Genomic DNA, 22,334 nt, shown 5'->3' on the forward strand with positions numbered 1-22,334 from the left:
TATGCAGTAAATTGTCCCAGTTGTATGTGGGGTTTTTTTTAGTTTAAGTTCAGCTACCTTGATTCAACTGTATTCTGTTTACTGGATCTGATGGGGGGGATTGCAGGGTGATACTGTGGCTGTTGTGCAGGGTTAAAGTTGGGTGATTTTGGCTCTTCTGGATGAAGAGGAGCTGCTGAGATTCATTCAGTCACAGCAGAGGCAAATTCTGACTTGGCTTTGTTGTGCCACAGCCAGGGCAGCTCCACTCCTGCTTTTTCAGTGGGAGTACAACCAAGCACCTCTGAAAATGCCACCCGTAGTCACTTCTGTAGTTTGTAGCTATGGCAGCCAAGGTTACTCGCCTGTTGCTGTCCAGAGCATGTTTATAACTGTGACAAGGCACATAATGTGGCCATTGTGTTCTCCATTTTAGACATGGAAAATCAGCACAGGCTGGTGATCCGTCAGCTCCAGGACACGATGAGACAGCCACTCGTCTTTGCCTCCACATCAGGTCTGGAAGTTAAAGGTTTTCAGAAACACATGCTGTAAAGTAACCTTTAATTCTGGGTGATTTACATGGCTAGCTGGATAAAGCACAAAAGATGTGACAGGGTTTTGGTCTGCAGAGACTCTGAGGCCCTTGAGTGATGCCTGGACAGCAGATGCTTCCATGGAGCCCTGGGCAGGATGAGGGACTGGCTGGTGTGAGCAGAATCACACCACACCACAGGCTTCTTGTGTCTTTGTCATTAAATATCATGTACTTACTAACATTTCTTTCAGACAGCAGCTAATGGAATTAGGAATATTTTATGTCATCTCTCCATCAATAATGCAATATGGGCCACATAAAGAATTGATTTTTGTGTGTGTGTGTGTTTGGGGAAGGAAGTGGAAAGATAATTTAGCTCTTGGCAGTGAGAAATTTCTTTCTGTAACTCCAGTTTGATGTAGATTCTAGTCATGACCTTGAAGTCACATCTAGAAGCAAGGAGGCTACTTAGTAAAATTTGTAATTACTTGGATGACTCCCTAAATGATAGCCATGCAATAAAATCAATATCCCCTGGAGCAAAGCAAGTCGTACTGCACAGGCAGGTCAGTGCTTAGGACTGTCCTGGTTGCATTGCTGTGTTCATAGGTTGTAACATCAGTATTTTACTGTGTCAGGCAGGTGAGCTATTGGTTGGTTGGTTTAGTTTGTTTGGTTTTGCTGTTTTGTTTTCTCTGTGGGGCAGGCTGTGAGAAGAATTGCTTATCCTTCCACGTGCGATTTCCACGCCTGTTCTCCTTCAGTCGGAGAAAAACAGCACTTTGATGGTGCCAAGTTTGCTGTGTCCTTTCAGAGGATCAGTGGCATCCTCTAAGCTGCCTCCAGAAAGGAGGAATAACTTTAGCTTGCCTGTGCCTTTGCAGATGGCAAGGAAATGCTGTGACTTGGCAGAAATAATCCAAGTCAGGAGCATATTCAAAAGGAGATGGCGATTCCATGGGCCAGTAGAAAGCACTGGCAATGTTTGCCTCTTGTAGATAAGCAAGGAATGGACTTTTATAAGTTGCAGGTTTGGTTGACAGAACTTCCCCTGAAGGCTGACAGGATGCTTTTAATTCAGTATTGAACATTTCAGAAGTCTGGAGCTTGTATCCATGAGTTGACATACACCTGCTTGGTTTTGTTTACCATGGGTAAGAAGCATTGAAAAAACAGTATTGATGTGTTTATTTCTACAATTTGGTTTTTTTTTTTGTTTTTGCACATTGTAAATATATATTCAAACATTTGTAGCAATTGCGTATTTGGGGACGTGATGTGCAAGAACTGATGCCTTTAACAAAGAACTGATTGGTTGTTTTTTAAAGAGAAAATTATTCCAGATGAAGCTTTTGTTTATCTCTGTGGTACTGAAAGCTTTCTGTTCGAGATGCAGTGTTCCTGTGTAGCAAATACTTCAACAAGTGTTACTGCCATTACTGTTATCTCATAGTTCTAGTGCAGATTATTTGTTCATTTTTGGATGAAAGGTATACTTCAGGTAGCATTTCCAGACCAATACTGGAATTTGCTTATTTCTTTGTTCTATAGGGCAAGGTGATCAAGATAAGTGAGATTTCTCCTCCGTGCTGTTTTCTAGTGGCTTCTGAGTAATTCCTTGAACTGGCAAATGGGGTACTAAGAAATGAGGAAAGGCATTTTGGTGCTGAAAATCCCTCCACGTATATATCATTCATTTAAAGAGAAGGGTTTTTTGGTGGGCTAAATCTCGTGTTTTGATAGAGTAGCTTAGAAAGTCCATTTTGATTCTAACTTTTAACTGAAGAACCAATCAATATGAATGTGTTGGGTGCCTGTTGCAAAGCACAGAGTATTGTATTTTATGAAATATTACAGCTTCTTGCTCCATGCTATGCTACAAACCACTCCAGGGCTTCCTTGTGTTTCTCAAGAAGTTCATACAGAAACTATTTGTGTGTTTGTCCACCCAATGCTTATGGGCGGTGGTGTAGTACAGAAGTCAAACTTCAGAGTGTCCTCAGGTTTAGTTTAGCAAAGGCACATTTGGATAGTGAGATAAAGCCAAAAGTGTGGATGCCATAGGTGTTTGCTGAGTGCCAATCCCAGCTCATGGCATCATCTCTATTTACCAAATCCTTCCAGTATGTGCCTAAATTCATTTGAAGTCAATAACATGTAGGCACGTGCTTAACTGTACTCGAGGAGTTCCTGGTGCTGGCCCAAATCTGTAGAAAGGGACCAACCTCCCTGTGGCAGGAGCAGGTTACGTGCAGGTCCTGCAGAGCCAGCTGGTCCATTATTCCTGAGGGAGCTTAGGGCAGACTGGCTCCCCTGTCACAACACCCTACATTAAGGTAATAGGCTGTGATTATAGACTGACTGATCCGATTTTAAAAACAACCAAACCCACAAGCTCTTTTCAGCCTTTCATCAAATATTCTTTTGCTGATGCTGACAGAAATGAGAGCAGGCAGGCTATGAATACACTTACCCTCTTTTAAATTTGTCTGTGATAATGCAAACTTGCATCCTTCCCCACTGACACATGGAGCAGACATGCTTTCTGCCTGCAGCCCTGCTGAGTTGACAGTCTCTGTCACTCAGTCTGTGCTATCAGCCCATCATCTGGTCTTATATTTGTTCTGCTGGCAAATCTGCCCCATCTAGATAGTTGATGGAAAATGTCCAATTTTTTGTTTCTTCTGACACTTCATCTTCCTGTGGTGTATTTAAGTTTATGATAATTGGTTTTTAATTTCTTGTATTCTGTTTAAAGTACACAACAAGGAGACATACACTCATGGCCCTGGGATATCAGCCTTTGCAAGTACACAGTTGTTGGAACTTTGGAATAAATGCCTGTTTATTAGTGGGTTTAAATGTACTGAAATCTTAAAAATTATATATTTTCTAGGATTATTTTTTGTCATTGCACACACACGAGTAAAGACTTAGGTTGTAATGTATTTTAAACACAGAACAAGGTCTTTGCAACTCACCCCTCCTTGTGCAGGAGTCTCCTGTGGCAGGAGAGGGGAGCAGGGCAGGCAGAAAGGGATCCCTGCTTTGCATGGGCTGTCACTCCTCCATCTTCCTCCGAATGATTTCAGCTGAAGGGGGGAAAAGGATGAGTCATCCATCAGCTTATTGTAAGACAGTGTAGACAGCTGTAAATATATCCTGTCTGGAGATTGGATTCCGGTAATCAGCACAAAATAACCATTGACATCACACAGGGTAACTCTGAGCTCGTCTCACTGAAAAAAAAACAGGGGGAAGGGATTAATGGTGCCAAAATAGCAGAGGGTAATATTCCTTCTCGTGTACATCGTGTGTGTCCCTGAGTGTTTGTTGCCTTCACAAACTGCATGGATACAATTAACTTGTAGATTGTTGCTCTGGGCTGGTATCTTAATATTGTTTTCTTTTATAATATAATAATAAGAAAAAGCTAGACACGAGGGTACAGCAGGTTTCTCTGCCCAGGGCTAAACTCATGGCATGGGGAACAGGTTTCTCATGGTACATTTCTTAATTATGGACAACTTTGGTTGAAATCTTGAATTTAGCTTGCAGAAATATTTGAGGAGGCTGTGGCTGAAACAGGATGTGTATTTAATGTTTATGAGTATGGGTTTTGTATACCTGTGGTTCAAGGCTTATGACTTGCAAGTCTCCACTTGAAGTCTGAAATAGGTGGACGTGAGTGAAGTGAACCAGTTTCCCCTGCATACCTTGTGTTTGTTTATCTGGAGTGCTCAAATCTACCAAGGTGTTAAGGCAATATAACAACTTCCAAAGGCAAATCAGAAACATGGCTGAGAGCAAGGAATAGCATGAAGTTTGATGTTATTTTCTGTCTGGCTGAGCAACAGCCATGCAGACAACAAATATCCGGGATAGATTGAGTGAGGAAGAGATTGCACTCTCTCAATATCCCTACAGCTGTAGTTTTCCTTCAGGAATAGCATTTTAGCAGTATGAGTGTTTATTAAAGCCCCTTTTTCTTTCTAAAGTTACTGGTGTGGTTAGGATCACTCCATAATAACCCTGGCCAAATCAGCAGTTACCAACTGATATATTTTATCTAATATCATGAATTTCATAATCTGTTAAATATGTGCACAGTGTAAATTAGGGATTTTGCATTCATTTGAAAAAGGCTAATTTGTAATGCCTCATGCAAATCAACTCTTTATCAAAAAGCTCCAGGGAGCATGTGTGTACTTTGTTTTCATGCCCTTCTCAGATGGATCTGTAGTTTGAAGCTTCCACAGTACAAACCAGAAGAAGCAGGTCTCTGCCTGGCATATGGAAATGAGATTTAAGAAATCATTCAAGCAGTCATGTCTAGATTTGCTGCTTTGAAGTGGAAATTGGTTGCAAAACAAAAATGTTGCTTTTATATGGGTCTCTGATAGTCTTGCTAGTGCTGCTGCAGGAGGCAGGAATGAAATGAAAGATATTAAAATAACTAAACCACCAAATCCTCTTTTTTCCCTTCAACCTAGCTGTGTGTAGCCCATGTTCAAAGAGTTGTTGCTTCTGTTAGAAACTTCTTAAATTAACATAAAGTCTGTAATTCTGCTAAACAAACGTTTAAAATGTTCACATCAAATGCAGGCACAGTAGGATCAACATATATAGGTCTGGAAGTGGTAGCCTGAAAATCCTGCCTGGCTTGTAGCTCCCAAGGCTCCCGTGCCTTCAGAATCCCCTGAGTTCTGTGTACAAGTGCTGGCAGTCCTGGGCCCCACACACTGTGTGTGGCTCAAGACCAGCAGGAAACAGAAGTCCTAGACTGGGGTTTTAAGATGCTTAATGTCCTGGAAATAGTGTCTCTGTGGGAGCATGTATGAGTTAATCAGCACTATTATGTTGGGTTTTTTTTGCTTCTCCTTGGTTTTCTCCAAGTTTTTAGAACCTAATATTATTAAATGTAATTTTAGTTATTTTAGTACTTCTGTTCCTCTTTGAGGCAGCAGCAGGTCTGAGGAGGCCTTGCTGCCCATGCTGTTGCTGGGGACAGAGTACAGGTGACTGCAGCCAACATGGTGCTGCTAATGAAGAGCAGGGCTCAAACCAGCCAGAGCAGCACTTCCTCTCTCATACATAAAGTACAAGTAATGAAAAGTTTCCTCTTCTGACTCATGACCATTTTTCATGCATTAAAAATTTCAAAAGAAGAGGAGGGTGGTGACTGTGTGTGGTCTGAGGAAAGAGAATCACCAGCTTAATATTGAAAGATGTGCCTTAACTGCTGAATCATCCTCTTAGGGATCCTTTGATGTAGCTGGAAAGAAGTGAGCATACTGTTTCTGTGCAGTATAGTATAAATGTGGTATCTTTCTCTGAGGGCTTAGTATTTAATATGAAGTTTGTTATTTGCTTTTAAAAATTGATTTAGAAGTTTGTAAATAAGATGCTCAGGTTAATTTTTGGAATTAGCATGTGAAAAATGCATGGTCTTTCCCAGAGGGAATTCTGGATGATCACTTTGAAGTTCATTCGTTGTGCAGCTAACTAATTTTTTTTGGCTGACTTGAAAGGCTGCCAGCATCTCTGCTGATTCAGAACAAGCTGATAGTGTTCTCTGCTGCAGAGATATCTGTATCTTTGGTGGCTGCCCTGGATGAATTAACACAATGTTTACAGGGTACAGTCCATGAAGAATCAGTTTTAGAGAGCAGTGGCCTCTCTTTTCATGTAAAATCAAGCAAACAACACAGCAGTATATTTCATATACTTGTAATTAGGAAATTTTGGTGGGGTGTGTGGTAAGCATTACTGCTAAGAGGTCATAACTGGGAGAGAGGAGCTTGGTACTGTCTGTTCTCTAGGAATTCATACATCAGCTGGAGCTGCTGGCACAAATGGTGTCGTGGTGTGTACTTCTTAGGCTGTTAGAATTGGTATTACAGGAATTTGTATTCCTGTATCAATGTGTCATTTTATATTAGAAAAAAACCTTGACTTGAATGCTATTAAGTCTATTGAAGATAATGGAGAATATAGAGAAAGTTATTGTAAACAGTTGCCTGCAATTTGGAATATCAAATTCTCTTTTATTCTTTTATTTTTTTTTCTGGGCTGAGATGAGTGTTTTACTGTATTGTGGTCTACTTACTGCCTTAAAAGACCTGGGGATGAGTTGTAGCCAAGAGCTCAGCAAAATTTGTGGCTTTGCTTGCTAGTGGTGTAATGCAGGAGGCCATCCTGTGCTCCCTGGTGCCAGTAGGGTTTGCAATGAGTGCTATGGACTTGTTTAAAGTTACTTTCAGTAGTTATTTCACCACCTCTAGGCCTGGCATCTCCACTTCCTTGAGGGCATGTTGGCCTTTTTCTCTTAGTGTTTCCAACCCCTCAACTTTATTTCTCCTTTATTGAAAATCAATTTATCACAATAAGATTTTTATTGATAAGTTTGCATCTAGGTGTTGTAGGTTTTGAAATTCATAGTTAGACAGCTTGCATTAAAATATCTGGTGTTTAATTTGACATCAGTGTGCAACTGTGTGCATGTAGTAAAGGTGATATATATTTGTATTTGATTTGGATTTTTAGTATTGCAAAATATAGTTTGCCTCAACATTAGGGCTGTTGTATTGCTTTTGTATAGATATGTGATACGTGATACAGAGTCATTGAGGGATTGCAAAATTTGTCTTCTGCTTTTTCCTATTAAAATACAGCCCTTAGCATTGTATCACCATAGTCTGATAATGATACTTTTGCTAGAAGTTTGAGCAAAGGAATGAAGTCAGGGAAATGCAAGAGCTGAAGAAGCCAGAGCAGTCTGTGTAGAGAAGATGTACTGGTTCCAGGGACAATAGTATCCTTGGAGACTGGTTCTATCCCTGGCTGGTTGTGATCCAAGATGGTATAAGCCCATTGGCATATGGTTGCAGACTGTCAGATTTTTTTTTTCTTAAAATCTTTGGGATAACAGTATGAGGAGAAGGAATCCAGTCCAGGCTGCCTGTGTATCTGTAGATAATGGTCCTCAGGAAGACAGTTTGGGGGAATAACTCTGTTTTTTATGGGCAAGCACCTGTTGCTTTCCATGGAAGCGATAATCCTGGAGCAGCTGTGGTTGGGACTGGTGGGATCAGCTCTCGACCCGCTGTTAGCACAGTGTGTTTAATACTCCTGAGTGGACTCACTGATCTGCTTTATGAGAAACACAGGCAGTCCTTGCACCACGAGGGCTGACAAATGGAAAGGCACAGAAGGCTCCTTGTTACAGATCCACATAAGTTTCTCTGACCACTTGAAGAAGCAACATTAGTCACAGCAAGTGTTGGATGCCCTGGGCCATGCTCCCTGTGCTGTGTCCCCACACTGTCTTAGGCACTGTCTGCTTCTGTGCTTCCCTTCCAGCCTCTCTAGAGCACAGAAAGCCCCACAGTGTTTTAAAGTGAATAAATGGGTATCTTTCTGTTTCTTGAATCTCATTTTTAGGATGTCACAGCATAGAAAACTGCCAAATTGTGCTTGTGCTGCTTCTCTCATGTGCTGAACTGGCACTGACAGGGAGACAGGACATCAGGGGTTTCTGATTTAACAGGAGCTTGGAAGCCTGGTGGCACTGATGAGCCCTTTAAAAACTATTTTTAGTCTAGGAATAGTGAAGAAAGACTAATAATGTATTCTTTTGGGATTAGTCTTTTCCCATCTTTCTCTGTAATCCAGCTCAATGGCTGTTTTGCTTGCAGAATGTTTGCTTAAAATGAGGGAAAAAACCAAACCCAAAACATTTAAAGCTCTTATAAAATCTAATATAAGCACAGAGTTATTTCTGTGTAATTATGGGGAGCTTGCTTCTTAAACAAGTCATGTTTTTTTCCTGCATCTTTCTTCCTCCCCTTAAAGTGCCTGAAGATGACATTGTGAAGATGCAATTACCTTTACAAAGGCTGTGCAAATTCTTGTTAACCTTGTTTGTGTAAAATCACGTGGCTGATACATTTCAGTGATTTCATTTGGAAGAATTGGACTGATAAGTCCCAGGTCAGATCCACCATCCAGGATCAACCCTGGTCAGCTTCTTAGTCACTGCTCCTCAGCAAAATGTGATGGGAGAAAGGAAGTGGGTCATGATGTCTCTGCTCCATAGGTGGCCTGGGCTTCCCACCTATGGGAAACTGTACTTAGGGGATGCTGTTCTTATAACCACAGCAACATGATCTGTCTCTCTTCCGTTCCTGTACCTGTGCAGAGGTCTGAAATCATGTGGCTTATGTAAGCAGACACAGGTATTTATAAGCAGAAAATCAGAGGATGCTACTTCATCATTGACCACAGCTTCTTTTAATTTGCCTTTTGAAGAAAATTCCATATGCACATGTATGTATGCAAATACAGAGTGTGTATATATAGGTATGTATGCATATGTACACCCTCTCAATACTGATATTGTAAAGCTTTAATTGAGGAAGGGCATGAGCAGAAAAATCCCACAGTACCCCCAGGGGAGACTCTAGGTTCTTTCAGAAAAGTCTTCCCAGCCCTGGTGCAGCTCACATGGAAGCAGTGCTTATTAGTAAGAGAGCTGTGGCTTTCTCAGTCATCTAAAAATGATGTATGTCATAGTCGTGTCAAAGAAGAGATTAAAAATTCCTTTCCTGTTTTCCTTCTCTCCCCACTATCTCTGCTTCTCTTTCTTATCTGTTTCGGTGTGTGTCTGTGTAACAAAGATATATTTACAATTTTTGAGGGACAGGGAGGTTTGGGTTTTTTTAATTAGTCAGGATTAAAAACTTCTTTAATGCATTAGAAATCACCATTTTAATCTATGTTTATTGCAGTGTTTCCTGGAAGCTGGGAGGAGGAAAAGACAAGAGGAACAGGAGTTACCTATTAGATGGTTACAGCCTATAGTACTGAACTGGCTCTTGAGATGACCAGGCATTTATTCATGCTTCAACTTCTTTCTGTTTAAAATACAAGAGACAATTTTTGAAAATTCTTTTAGTTCCAGCTTTGTTGTTGTTCAAGTATCATCTGTCAAGCTCAAGCAAGCATGATAAATCCATTGGCAGAGGCATATATGGGCCTGCAGTGCAGCACCAGCAGCACACTGAGCCCTGGGCCCGGGCCAGGTGCTTGGCCAACCCAGATAAGTTGATAAGTCTTGATAACCCAATGGACAGTGGGTCAGCTTTCTGTATTTGTCAAGGTATTAAATACATTTATGGTGGGAAATGTAATTACAGTATTTTTAGGCATGCAATACATGCTACCAGTTGTATCTATTTTCTTTCCTTCTCATTGAAGGTTTTCTGTTATTATTCCTTTCAGAAGTTCTGACGAACTTGGGATAGTTATGGAAATATTTGTTAGTTTATCAAGATAAAACATGTATCACAGTGATTCCTAGTTGAGGAAATGGAGTGTCCCTTACACAGAACAGAGCCCTTCAGGAGCCATCTGTGTATCCTGTGCTGCCCAGTGTGGGAACACCTGGCTTTGACAGAGAGGGCATCTCTTGTTGGACAGAGCAAGGTAAGTTGGTGGATGCATCTCCTGAGCATGAGAAGTGACAGAAAGATGAGGCCACATTTCAAAGAGGTTTTTTTAAGGTCAGTCTGGCTGTTTGCCTGCAGAGGAGCAGCCTTTGTCAGCCAGCATGTACTGCCATGGAACACGGTGCTGTCCTTCCGCTGACTTATAGCGGCAGATCAAACCCCGTCGTGTCTGTAACAGCTGAAGCTCCATTTTCCACCTCACTTCCCAGTCTGGCAGCATCTGGTGAGCATCTGCATGCTTTGGGTTGGAGCCACAACAATGAGGCTTTTGTTACATGAAGTATTTTGGGAGAGGAGGAGGCTGTGTGAAAGTTTGTTTGGGGGGTGGTGGCTCATCCCTGTGGCCTGTTTCCCTCCCTTTGGTTGGTGCTGCTGATGCAGTGATGTGTTGCCTGGGAAGGAAACTTGAGCAGCTTTTTCACAACAGAATTTAAACCTTGTAGAGGAAATAATTGTCTGGAGCTGTTTGTGGTCTCCTTAATGAGTGGGAAATGGGATTTGGGTAAACTATAGAAATAGGGCTGATGAAGTGGAACTCTCCCTGCCTCTCATCTCTCATAGCTTATGATTCAACTGTGGCTTTTGCATTCAGTTATTTCATTTGGTCTCCTACTGCAGCCAGGGTTGGAGACACATGCTGATTAAATTATTTAGTAGTAATAGAACTGAAGCACTCACATATAAATTTACAGGAATATTAAAAAAGTCACATGCTATTCCAGGTGGGAAATAACATGTTGAGTAGATGATTCATAATAACGTGAGATCTTAAAACTTTCTCAAAATTGGGGGAGGGAAAGCAGTTTGGAAAAACAGACTCTAAATGTCAAGTTTATTGCTTATTGTTGTTCATATTTATATATTATTGATAATAATGTATCCCAAAGCTATGCTATGCAACCAAGTTATTTTCTTCCAGTTAAGCAAAAGGGTTTAGTATCTGTATCAAGAAGCAGGGCCCAAAGGAAACTATTAAAAGTCAATGTTCGTGTCTGTTCACATCCTGTTTCTTAATTACAGAGGTGGCCCAAAGCTGTTTGGGTGGGCAAGTTGAGTGGGTTTTTATGTTGTTGGTTCTTCCCAGATCTTTCAGCAGAAATGCCTTATGACTGAGAGTAAGGACTCCTGTCTCTGGATTGCCAGAGAGCCTTTCTGCTGGTCACACTCCTGTCCCCAATCCTCCCTCAGTGTCCCCATACTCAATATGGGAATGGGCACAGTCCCTGACCACCCAATCTCTTCCTAGTCCAGTGCTTAAGTTACAGATTTCTTTCTTCATGCACACCAAAACTTACTCTACTTTAATTCACCTTTTAAGTAATCAATAAGTTTTCTACCTGTAAATGCTTTTAAGAAAAGTCAGAACAGACAAATACTGGTTTTACAGTGAAGGCTGAGCAAATTCTACCAAAAGTTAAGAAGGTACGATGGGTGATAATCCTGCTTAATGCATTCATTTCCTATTTGTGGAACGTTAGTAGATGTTGTGTTTTTAAGGAGTGACTGGGCAGCCCGGGTGAGTACTGTTCTGTTTGATCCTGGGATTGCACCGTGCCATCACACAGGACCTGGGGGAGGAAAGGAGTGACAGCTCCTTCCTAGAAAGCAGCCCCTTGTGCTCAGCCAAGGGGGTGGAAGGTGGTTGGAGACACAAGCCCAGAGTGACCTCCAGCTCAGCGGGACTTGGTGGCTGCCAGGAGGAGGAGGAAGCTGATGCACAGCCAAGGTCTGTGTCTGTGAGGCAATGGAAGAAACAGCTTCTCTGTGGATGTGCTGGGGGAATTTGTTCCAACCCAAAAAACAGCCCAGTTGATTAGCAAAAGGCAAGACAGAAAGACAGGACCTCAACTGCCAGATATATTAGCTTGAATTGTTTTACCTATGGGAGTCAAATCTCATTACTGAATGTTATCTTGTTCTGGCTTGTTCTGATGAAATGAGGCGGTTTTCCCCATACATTTAGAGAATAATAGAAACATTTTCTTTGAAAATGCTTTATTTTTATAGTCTTAGTTAAACTTTGATTATGGGAGATCTGTCTGGAACAGCCAAGCACATTGCTCTTCTCTGTTCCCATCTCTGGAGCTGGGGGGGGTCTCTCTCCTCGTTTGCCCTGCCTGCAGAGGAGCTGTCAACAGCAAAGAAAAGGATTCAGTGGGGGAAAGTACAGCAAAATCTCTTGTAAACAGTGAAACTACAAATACCTCTGCCATGAGATTCTGGAGGTTAAAGCTGTGCCAGGGCTGGTGGCTGGATGTGTTGTGCCTGCTGTGCAGGACAGCGTGTGGGGCTGGAGCTGTGGGCAACTTGTAAGCACCTGGGCAGCCTTCAGGGCAGAAGGAGAAGGGAGCTGTTACAGATAGAAAGATGAACAAGCAAAAAGGTTTGGACAGGCTCAGTGAGCATTAAATATTTTCCTCACAGCAAGAGCTTGGGCTCACACTTTTTGCTTTCGAAGGAATTTTTAAAAATCACTTGGAGTTTATTTGCAGAGCACAGTAAATACTGTCATTGACTTACAAAATAATCGATAACTGGGATGGCTTTTTTTCCACAACAGTTTGGCCTTCTCTGGGGCACCTGGGTTGTACCAGTGCCCCCAGAAAACAGAGAGGGTTCTCTTGCATTTGAACTGTGTGGAAAGGATGGGGAGGATGGAGGGGACAGAGCTCTCCCATCTCACATGACTGGCAGCACCACCCCCAGCATGGTGTGGTGGTTCTCATGGCTGTGGGATCAGGCTCTGTGGAGGGCAGGAGGTGGCAGGTGTGCACTGTGGCAGCTCCAGCATGGGGTAGGAAAGGGACAGTGGGGTGGAGAACCAGCTCCTTTGCAATGCTCTTCATTGGTGGGCACAGTTTAACATGCAGTCCTGCATTTCTGGCTTGAGAGCTTTGCTGTCAGATACCCACATAGAGACAGGCATGGCTGGAATGGAGAAGGACGAGCCTAAGGCTGCACTGAAAAGGAGATTTGGACAGTGGAGGGGGGGCATGCATAGCCAAAGCAGAAAACGGGGGAAGGAGGAAAGAATCAATAGTTCATTAGATTTGTAGAGTAGAAGAAAGAGAAAAGGGATCGATAGTTCATCTGCTCCCGAGGCTCTGCTTGTGAGATGTGGTTGGTTAACACAAAGGTATTTCAGTGGAATCATTGTTCATATTCCATGTTGTAACTAGTTGTAACTAGTGCACAGCATGTAACAGCTCATATCAGCATATGTTAAAAGAATAAAGGAGATGTAGAAATTAAAGGTAGCCCACTTGTAAAACCTGGTTTAAAGGAAGGCACCCCCTTGAAGAGAACTTGTTGACAAATGTGAAATAATTCTTTGAGGTTCTCCAGCCTTCATTCACCACCACTGTCTGTGGCATGAACACCATTGATCAAAATTCTGCAGTTTTCAATTGGGATTTCAGTGAATGTGAGTTTTGTCTGCAAGATTTGGCATTGTGGTTTTAATAGTTTACAGCCCAAGTAAAAAGTAAATACTGTATTGTAACAGACGGATTTCAGACACGGGTGTGAAATTTTCTACAAAATGAGCTCACTTATTTAACACATATGGACTAGAAGTAATGCAGTGATGCAGTTTCCATGATTATACTGTAGAGAAATAATAGCTTCTGTACTATAAGGGTGTATTTTTAGAAAGAAGGTGGCAAACATTCAATATTAGTTCGGACTGGCACTTCACAGTGGATGTAAGTGGTTTAAATGTAAAGGGCTGGTTTTAGTACGAAGCAGCTATTTTCTGTGGTTTTATTAATTTAAAGGATTGTGTATTGGCCAGCATGAAATGCTGATGGTCTCATTAGAGCCCATGAAAGCAGCTGTATAATAGCCACGTGCTCTGACATCCTCTAGTAACACAAGAATTCTTTCTTGCATTTAGGAATATCAGTTGGCTTAAATATTCCTCCATGTTCCCTTGCTGTGTCTGGGGCAGTACAGTCAAGTTCTCCTGCTAGCTCTGCAACAGAAGTTCCTGCTGTGTCTGTGAGAACTGGAAGCAGTCCCTCTGCCTCCATGTGAGAGATGCAGCAGTTAGCTATCTTTTGCTTTCAGATAAAATAATGCAGCTCTGCTTTTTAATGGCTACAAATCATGGGAGCTTCAGATTCTGAGTTCCCTGTAGCCCTCTTAGCTGAGTGTACTCCTGTCTTCCATGCATGAATAATGCATGACCTCACTGGCTTTAGTAAGATACAGTTAATTCTCTTGGCCTTTAAGGGTTTTTTCTCCCCCTCTTATTACTTAGCTGCCATCCTGTTTGAAGGGGATGAATTAACCGTAAGACTACAAATGCTGGTGAATTTAGCAGACAATAACATTATATGGATAAAGCAGCTCCAGAGTTCAAATTCTTCAGCAGAGATCTGTCTCTCTAGGCTTACTGAATGTCCCTCTTGTGCCGAGGACATAGTTGGTCTACCAATATTTAGATAACTTTATCTACAGAGCTTTATTAGATACATGAAAGCCCCTGGGCATTGCTGTGTGGGCGAGGGGAGCACCCAGCACAGAGGGCAGGGCAGGGCAGGGCCTGGGAGCTGCAAACTACAGGGCTGGAGACACATCAGGCAGGATCTGCAGCTCGTCCCACCTGTTCTCTCACTCAGGCCTGACCTTGCCGTGAGCATGGCACAGAGGTGCCAGCAGAGTGCCCACTGCAGTCCTTTTTGTATGTTTGATACTACTTCTGAAGGTCAGAAGACTATTGAAACACAGATGCACCCTTCACAGGATGGCTAGGGAATAGAAACCTGCCTTTCTGTATTTGTTTACCCAGATGGAATATCCTTTTGAAAGTCTTACTTAAAGCTTAAATCTCTTTTTCTCCGGTTTACCCAGCACAGCTGCGGAGAGATTTTTGGCGTGGTCTGTTCATTTTAGCAACATGTTCTCTCGATGTTGAGTAGGTAAGGCAAAACTTGAGAATGGCAGGGATTGACAGAGCACCTGCTAAAACAGACTGCTCTTTATAATCTGTAATTCAAATGTTTATTTTAAAAGGAAATACTTTGGTTGGCAGGCTATGAAGTGTGTGATGATAGCTGAGTAAGCCTAAGCCTATCTGGGCAGCAGGAGGTGACACGTTGTGCTTTTTTCTTAAGGCACAATTTTTCATCCAGTTAACTTGATGTGCTGACCCCCGTAAAGAATAACTGACCCCTAACAAAATGATTTTTGATTCATGACGAGCTGTAGCTGGAGTGGAGAATCAGGAACATTAAAAGGCTTTTGTAGTATCTAGTAACATTTATATACAGTCCCAAAATAGTTGAGAATAGGTGAGATTTATTGGTGTAACATATTAACAGCTCGATGCTGGGTCTTAGTTTTTATTCATTATATACTGTATCACATCAATTTGTGTTATTACTGTGGTGGGCTGGATTCCCTGCTGGTGTGCAGCAGCACTGCTTTGGCCTGATCACAGTGTTACAGCAAAAGCTTAGGTGCAAAGCTAAGGCGTTTGTGCCATGGAATCAGACCCTCCCGGTGGCATCCAATCAGCCTGAATAGTTTTCAGTAAATTGTTCTACCTGCATCACTGCTGCCTTCTCTTCCACTGCCATTACCTCCAAGATTACCACCACGTTTCCATTGCCTCCATGATCAAACCACTCATTTCCACTGTTCACTCCCAAGGTGAGAAAAGTATTTATTATCTGTTTCTCTCTCAGAATCATAGTTTCATCCAGGCAGTTGTATGTTTTTCTATATATATACATACATGCATGTATATATTTCAGTTATAGTTATCAAAATAATGCAGTATATAATTAAGTCTCTCTGTTATATTCATCACTATGCTGCTAAAAGCCTGTAAATGCTAAGCACCAGCAAATTCAACAGTTCACAGCTGGTTTATTTCTTGGATATCTGGCTCATTGGTTAAGCATTGCCATGGATAAAATGAGAAAGGGAGGCCACTTACATTATTTCAGAGTACAGGAGAAAGAAACATTTCAGAAAGACAATAGGTGGTGATAAAAGCAGTAATTTAGGCTGACGAAATTGTGTGTTATTTGCTATGCTTAACTTAATTGATATTTTCTTAGAAAAGAAAAGTGGTATTGTAAGATAAGATTTTAAATCCACAGGTGCATGTTTTACGCAGTATTTATGTGGTTTAAATTTTTGCAAGTTCTAACAATTGTTTAATTGTGGTGCATAAATTACTTACGTGTCTTGTTCTTCTCCCTGACTATGTTTCACTGAATTTTGTAAGGACTAATTACTGTCATCCCCAGTAGAGTTGCTCTTTTACATCAGTAATCATTCACAACTTACTAGATGCCTGCAGCTACAAATCAGTCATTTACAGCAACCCTGGGAAGTGCTTTGTAATTTATTTTTCACATTATACAGCCCATCTGGTAATGGAAGAAGCTAATAGTTCTGACCATATTATCAACTTGAAATCAAGCCATTTCTGAAGTGTTGTAATTACCAGTTACCTCAGCCAGTGAGATGACTCTGAGTGTGCACAAGTGCCACTGTGTGTGCATAGAGGACAGGACCTTTTGCCTCTTTGGGTTTTTTTGATGCCTAAAAGACTTCCAGGAGGACAGAAATGGTAGTTTTAGCTCTGATGTGAAGACAGATAACACATACAAAATTTAAACCAAAGGCCACAGATTTGTTTAACCCACCAGGCAATTTCTGAAGGGATTTAAAAGTTCCCAAGAAAAACTTTGAGACCCACTTTCTTTGAACTGTCCCTCTGTCTGGAACAGGGTAGTGACAAGCTTTAATTTGGGAAGTAGTTGCTCATCCATAAGCTTAAGAGCCAGCAGAAGGGGTCATGGATCTGACTTCCAGGAGCAGGAGTCGGATCTGGCCGGGAAGAGGAGCCACCTCTCCAGTCAGCCCCTTGTCACCTGCCCAGCTCTGCCTGGGGTGTGCCTGGGGCTGTGAACCAACAGAACCACCACGTGGAACCTGTTTGAAAGGCATATTTTGCATTGGTCCATGGTAATAGTGGGGACATTTTACAGCAGGAATCAATTTAAAAAATAAAAATAAAGAATGACTGAAAAAGGTGTGGATTTTTTAGGTTAATCAGCCATCTTTTCAACAACAGTTTAGTTTAAATGGCCTTTGAACAGAAGCCAAACAGAAGTTTACTGCAGAAATGCAGAGTAACTTTCCCATAGGTCAGACAATATTTCTCTTTAGCTGTATATTTGATGTTTCATTTTCCAGTGCCTGTTTGAGTAATAAGAGCATAGAAAAGAAAAATCTTTACTTATCCCTTTTCCAATTTGCCCAGTCTATTTCTAGGACTGTTTGCTACTCTAATACTTGTTACAAGGGAAAGAAACTTAGACTGCTCTAAGATAAGGCTCAATCAGTTAATGAAATAATTATATTGCATTATATTGCATTATTTACAGCAGCAAGATAGTTAACTCAATGACATTTTGTTTTGTTTTATTTTAAGGCTTTTGTTCATCTGTCTGAAGACTTAGTTGTTCTGGGCCAAACAGTTTTAGCATCTTTGCCCCCACCACACATCCCCTATTCCTACTGTACAGGTACCAAATTATGAAAGTCCTGTACTCTGGCTCAGGAGGTTATTCCACAGCTCATATCTGGTATTCATCTTGGACCACCTTTGTTTCCGAAGTTGTTTGCTTTCCTGAGCAGTTGTTCTTTGTGCTGAGAACTGCCACGTTTGATTTTTGTCTGTCCCATCATCTCCTCATTACTGCTTTCATTTTAACAAGTTCTGTGGTGTGAGTTCTTTTAATCTCTCCTCGTGAGCTAAATTTAGTCAATCTTAAATCAGGATTAAATTGCTGAATTATTGCATACAAGTGCTGGAACACTAGAACTGTACTAATGTAATGCATTCATATATCATATACTACAATTTAATGGTTCTGCACTAGGAAACTGGATTAGGGATTTCATTTTACACCAAATTTGAGAAACTGAAAGCTGTTTTTTCTATTGTTATGAAGTGGAAGGAGCTGGGAATATGGCTGAGCTTTGCCTTGGACTCACGCTCCATAATTCACTGCTGAGAGACACTTTGTGTGTCCATCCCCTTGACATGTTTTGCTGCCTGGTTTCAGAACAAGCCATCTGTTATGCTCTCAGTATATTTCTCAGTCACTTTTATTCAAATATGCTGAAAGCTGCTTAAGGAACAGATTTTTTTTCAAACACTTAAGTCTGACTAAGTGCAATGAGTGATGTCTAGCTTTGCTCCTCAAGACTGAATGGTTTAATAATGGAATTAGGCCGGGCACATCCAAACCCAGAGCGCTTCAGTGTCATTCTTGCCTTCATGAACAGCCACTGTGATTCCTTCCAGCTTGTCATGATAAACCAAACTAAGACTACAGTATTCCTCTTATGAGAAATGGATTTGACAGGCGTTTTTGCTGCTAAGTTAACATTAGGAGTTTTGTCCGCAGTACCCAGGCTAGCTCTTGGTGCTGCCAAGTAGGTAACCTCATTTCTGGGCTTAGTTGCAGGAATGCTGACACTTAGGTGAGCCCTTTTCTTTGAATTTACTTCAGAAGAAAGCTCCAAAGGCATTCCTTTTGTTTGTTTGTTTGTTTGTTTTTTAAGTTTGGTTTGGTGGTTGTGCTTCAAAGGAGTAGTGGAGCTGTTGGCAAGTAATATAGGCCATGGTTGCCACTGGATTGTGGAATTCTGTCTCAATATTTTACCCTTTATGAGCAGTGACTGAGTGTAAGTGAAGGTGAAACTTTAATTTAGATTAGAGAATCTTGCAGTGAGTCAAGGTGTGGTGGCTTATGGTTGCTGTTCCCAGCTTTCCTGTACTGCCCTGAAGTAGGATGGGCAGGCAGGACATGTGTGTTGCTGCAGGAGGAGGGGAGCACAGTGTTACTGGGGTTCACACCCCAGGACATTCCTGAAGCCCTTGCTCACTCCCTCTCTGCAGGATGAGGCAGTTTCCCAGTTTGTTCACTGCGGGCATGTCCCTTCTGTCCCAGTAATGTGTGTGGTGTGTTACCCAAGGGAATGGCCCAGGTGAAGCACAATAAATGCTGTAGCTCCTCAAGAAGCAATCAGATGTTTCAGTTCATTTGTGCAGCTCAGATATTATAGCATCTCTTCTGGATTCTTGAAAAATACACAAGTATTTAGGTCTCAATCACTCACTTTTATTGGTAGCAAGAAAGAAAGAAGCGTGTGATTTAATGCACTAAGTGCTTCCCTCCCTGTTCTTCCCAAGTGGCACAGCTCGCTTGTTTTCAGAACTCCTTTCCTTTGTATTGTTTTTAACTGAGCAAACTTCATTTCACAGAGGAGGCACTGCAGGTGCTCGTTCTGTTAATACCTTTAGAGATTTTCTCTACTGTGTGAAAACTGCTGTAATGGAAGCCAGCCTGGCAGAAAGGTCACCTCCTGTTAACGACTTGCTTTTTACTTTCCTTTCTCAGTGATAGCAATAGGAGAACCTAAAAGTCTTTGGAAATTGGTCTTTCACGTATGTGCTCTGGGAAGGAAATGTTGTTTTTCCCAGTGGGGAAGGCAGATCATGGTGATGTGTTGTCAGATGTTGCTGACAGGACAGAGGTCCACTCTGTGTGCCTCCTCCTAATGATAAATTATAATGGAGAAGAGATAGTCAGATCACAGCACAAGAGGTGTATTAATCTTTACACCTCATATTTTGTTTTTTAACGCAATTTTTATTTCACAAAGCCACATTTTAATGAAATCTTGTACTTTCCATTTTAGGGGGTTTGTGATTTGGTGGGTTTTTTTTTGTGTTGGTGTTGTGCGTTGGTTTGTTTGTTGGTTGGTTTTTTGGTTTTGTTTTGGTTGAGGGTTTTTTTTTTTCCAGCAAGTTCACACTGTGGCACAGCAATGCAGTATAAAACAGATTCCAGCAGGAGACAATCCCAGTTCCTTCTTGACATAGGCAGGGCAGAGTCACCTCGGCACAGGGCTGAGGGCTTGCCTATGTCAAGCAGAAGCCAGTGCTTGACTGGAGTGGCTCCTTGGGGGTGTGTGTTGGTGACAGATCCACCAAGGTCCTTAATGTGGTTCCGTGAGGGTGTTTGCTTCTGGACTGGGCTGTGGACTATTTAAGTTGAGTTTATTGTGGTAGCAGGTACTTCATGGCCTTTATTCACACAGGAGGATTTCTCAGCTATTCAGGCCCCCATTATGCACAGTCAGGACTTGGCAGGATTGCCTGCCAGGTTTCATCATGTCTCATGTCCAGCACATTCCAAACAAACATTACAAGACAAACATTGCACCCAGCTCAGCCTCTTGAGCTGGATCTTCGCTGCTTCAGCAGTTGAAACAGAGGGTGTAGACAGGAGCCTGCATCTAAATGTTCTCTTACAAAAGGCTTTTGAGACACAGCAAAAGGATGTAACACTCCCCTAAATTCCCAAGCAGAAGGCCCCCCAGGGATGTGTCAGGTCTAAATGCAGAAGTGGCTCAATGCTGCAGTGCCATGTGATGAACCAGCTCCTCTCCCTGCACGTGCAGCAGAGCAAACTCGATGGCAGGAACCCGAGTGGTCTGACCAGCCTTGTGTAGGAAATGTGTCAGAGCTGGGAGTGAGTCCTCTGTGACTGCCATGCTTTCACATGTGCTGGGGTTTGGTATTCACAAAGTCTCCAGATTCCCAAAAAATGCTGTGGTGGTTACAGTGTTGAAATAATGATTTTTTTAGTGTTTTGTAGGTTCTGGCTAGTCAACCCCATTGTGTATTTACACCAAATGTTGACAAGCTAAGAGTGATGCAAGATGATAATTTCTTTCTCTGATGTTGGTTTTTATTAGTTATATGTATAGTTTTAAGTTGATGACACTGTATTTTTTTCTCCCTATGGATGTGACTTATATCTTCAGTGCTATTTCATTGTACACCTGAACCCCAAAGTTAGATACATGAAAATTTGCTGACATGCAAATAAAGTGATCACTGGCCTTAAATGAATGTGACCCACTCTGTCCCGTGCCTTTCATGTTGTTTTCCTAATTTCTGCCACTACTTACAGAAAATAAAAATGTGCCTCAGACACGTAAATCATCCTTTATGGTAAAGAAAACCAGTCCATCAATTGATGCTAGGGGAAAAAGCATTAATCTTCTGGTTGTTGGAGTGTCTGCTGGTTTAGGAGCCCTGCTCCCAGGATCACGTCCTGTCAAAGTGCTCAGCTGCAGCGGAAACTTCCATGAGTAATGCACAGTCTGTTGTACTTAAGTTATTCCTGCCTTTCCTCAACATCTTTCTATAAATACTTTGAGGGCATTTTAATGCCTTATTCTTAGCCTACAATGACCCTCCTGGAATAAAAGATGTGATTAGGAGATTGGCCCGTGAGTGTACATTCCTTCATTAACAAAATCGGAGGATGTATGTGTAGGAGAAGCTCTTGCAGGCAGAAAATGTACCTGCTGTCGTGGACCAGGGCTGCAGCACTTTGAAAGGTGCTGCCTGTTGCCTGACCACAGCTCAGATGCTCTTACTCAAATTCAAAAAAATATTTGGTGGTTATTTGACAAGCCATTTTGGAGCCAAGTGAACTAATCTTTGCATAGTGTTTTGATGCATTCCCCAAAGTTTTCTTGAACCTTTGCAGTATTTGTTCTGTTTTGGATGTAGCAGTTTTATGTAATACGGGGTAGTTTAACTTCCTCTTAACATGGCTATTAATCCATGCAACATATAATTAATATTGAAAAAGCAATATATAATTTGTTTATGCAGATAGACCACACTATTTTATTTTAAAGAGTCTAGTAAAACCCGATGGTTTACTACTTAATAACATAACTTAAACATTCAGAGTCCATGGTATTTCCCCAGAGTGATTTATAATACAGCAACTAATGGAAAGCTTAAGAAAAGGGAGGAGGGTTTGGATGGGAACACTTAAAATTTCTTGGCAGATGCTTACTGCTAGGGAAGCTTAGGGGTTTTTTTCTCTTTCCTTCTGGGAGTGAGAGATTTCAAGGAGGAAATGGCAGCTCTGGGTTCCTGAGAGTGTTTTCTGAAGGCAGGCTTAGAGAGCAGCCTCATTTACATTGCAGACCACATCCCTGGGAAAAATGTAGCATGGGCTCCTCACCTGCCCAGGCTGGCTGGTGCTTTTGGGAATGGAGCCACAGCTGTCTGACACAGGCACTGCTGCCTGGCTGGGGCTCCCTGTGCTGCTTGAGCAGTAATAAACAGGCTTTATCTTGATGGAGAGAATGGAGTCACATAGATGCAACTAGAAATGTAAATTCTAGTTTTTGAAACCCGAGGGTAAAGGCTTGCAAAAGATTTAAGCTGTTCTGGCATTGCAGGA

The 22,334-nt window shown here is 41.8% G+C and overlaps 1 protein-coding gene across 6 annotated transcripts in view; it reads left to right on the forward strand.

Annotated features, from left to right (window-relative positions):
• The window catches only part of SPSB4 (splA/ryanodine receptor domain and SOCS box containing 4), a 159,240-nt gene that overhangs the window by 120,345 nt on the left and 16,561 nt on the right, over positions 1–22,334 (forward strand). Inside the window, exon 5 of one of the 6 annotated variants that reach the window (XM_064666565.1) lies at positions 9,307–9,467. The exons of the other annotated variants lie outside the window; for them this stretch is intronic. Coding sequence (XP_064522635.1) covers positions 9,307–9,362 — 56 coding nt within the window. The 3' untranslated portion in view covers positions 9,363–9,467. Of the gene's footprint in view, positions 1–9,306; positions 9,468–22,334 lie in introns of those variants that run through there. 6 annotated transcript variants of the gene reach the window in all.

Source organism: Pseudopipra pipra, chromosome 10, assembly GCF_036250125.1.
Source record: "Pseudopipra pipra isolate bDixPip1 chromosome 10, bDixPip1.hap1, whole genome shotgun sequence".
NCBI lineage: Eukaryota > Metazoa > Chordata > Aves > Passeriformes > Pipridae > Pseudopipra > Pseudopipra pipra.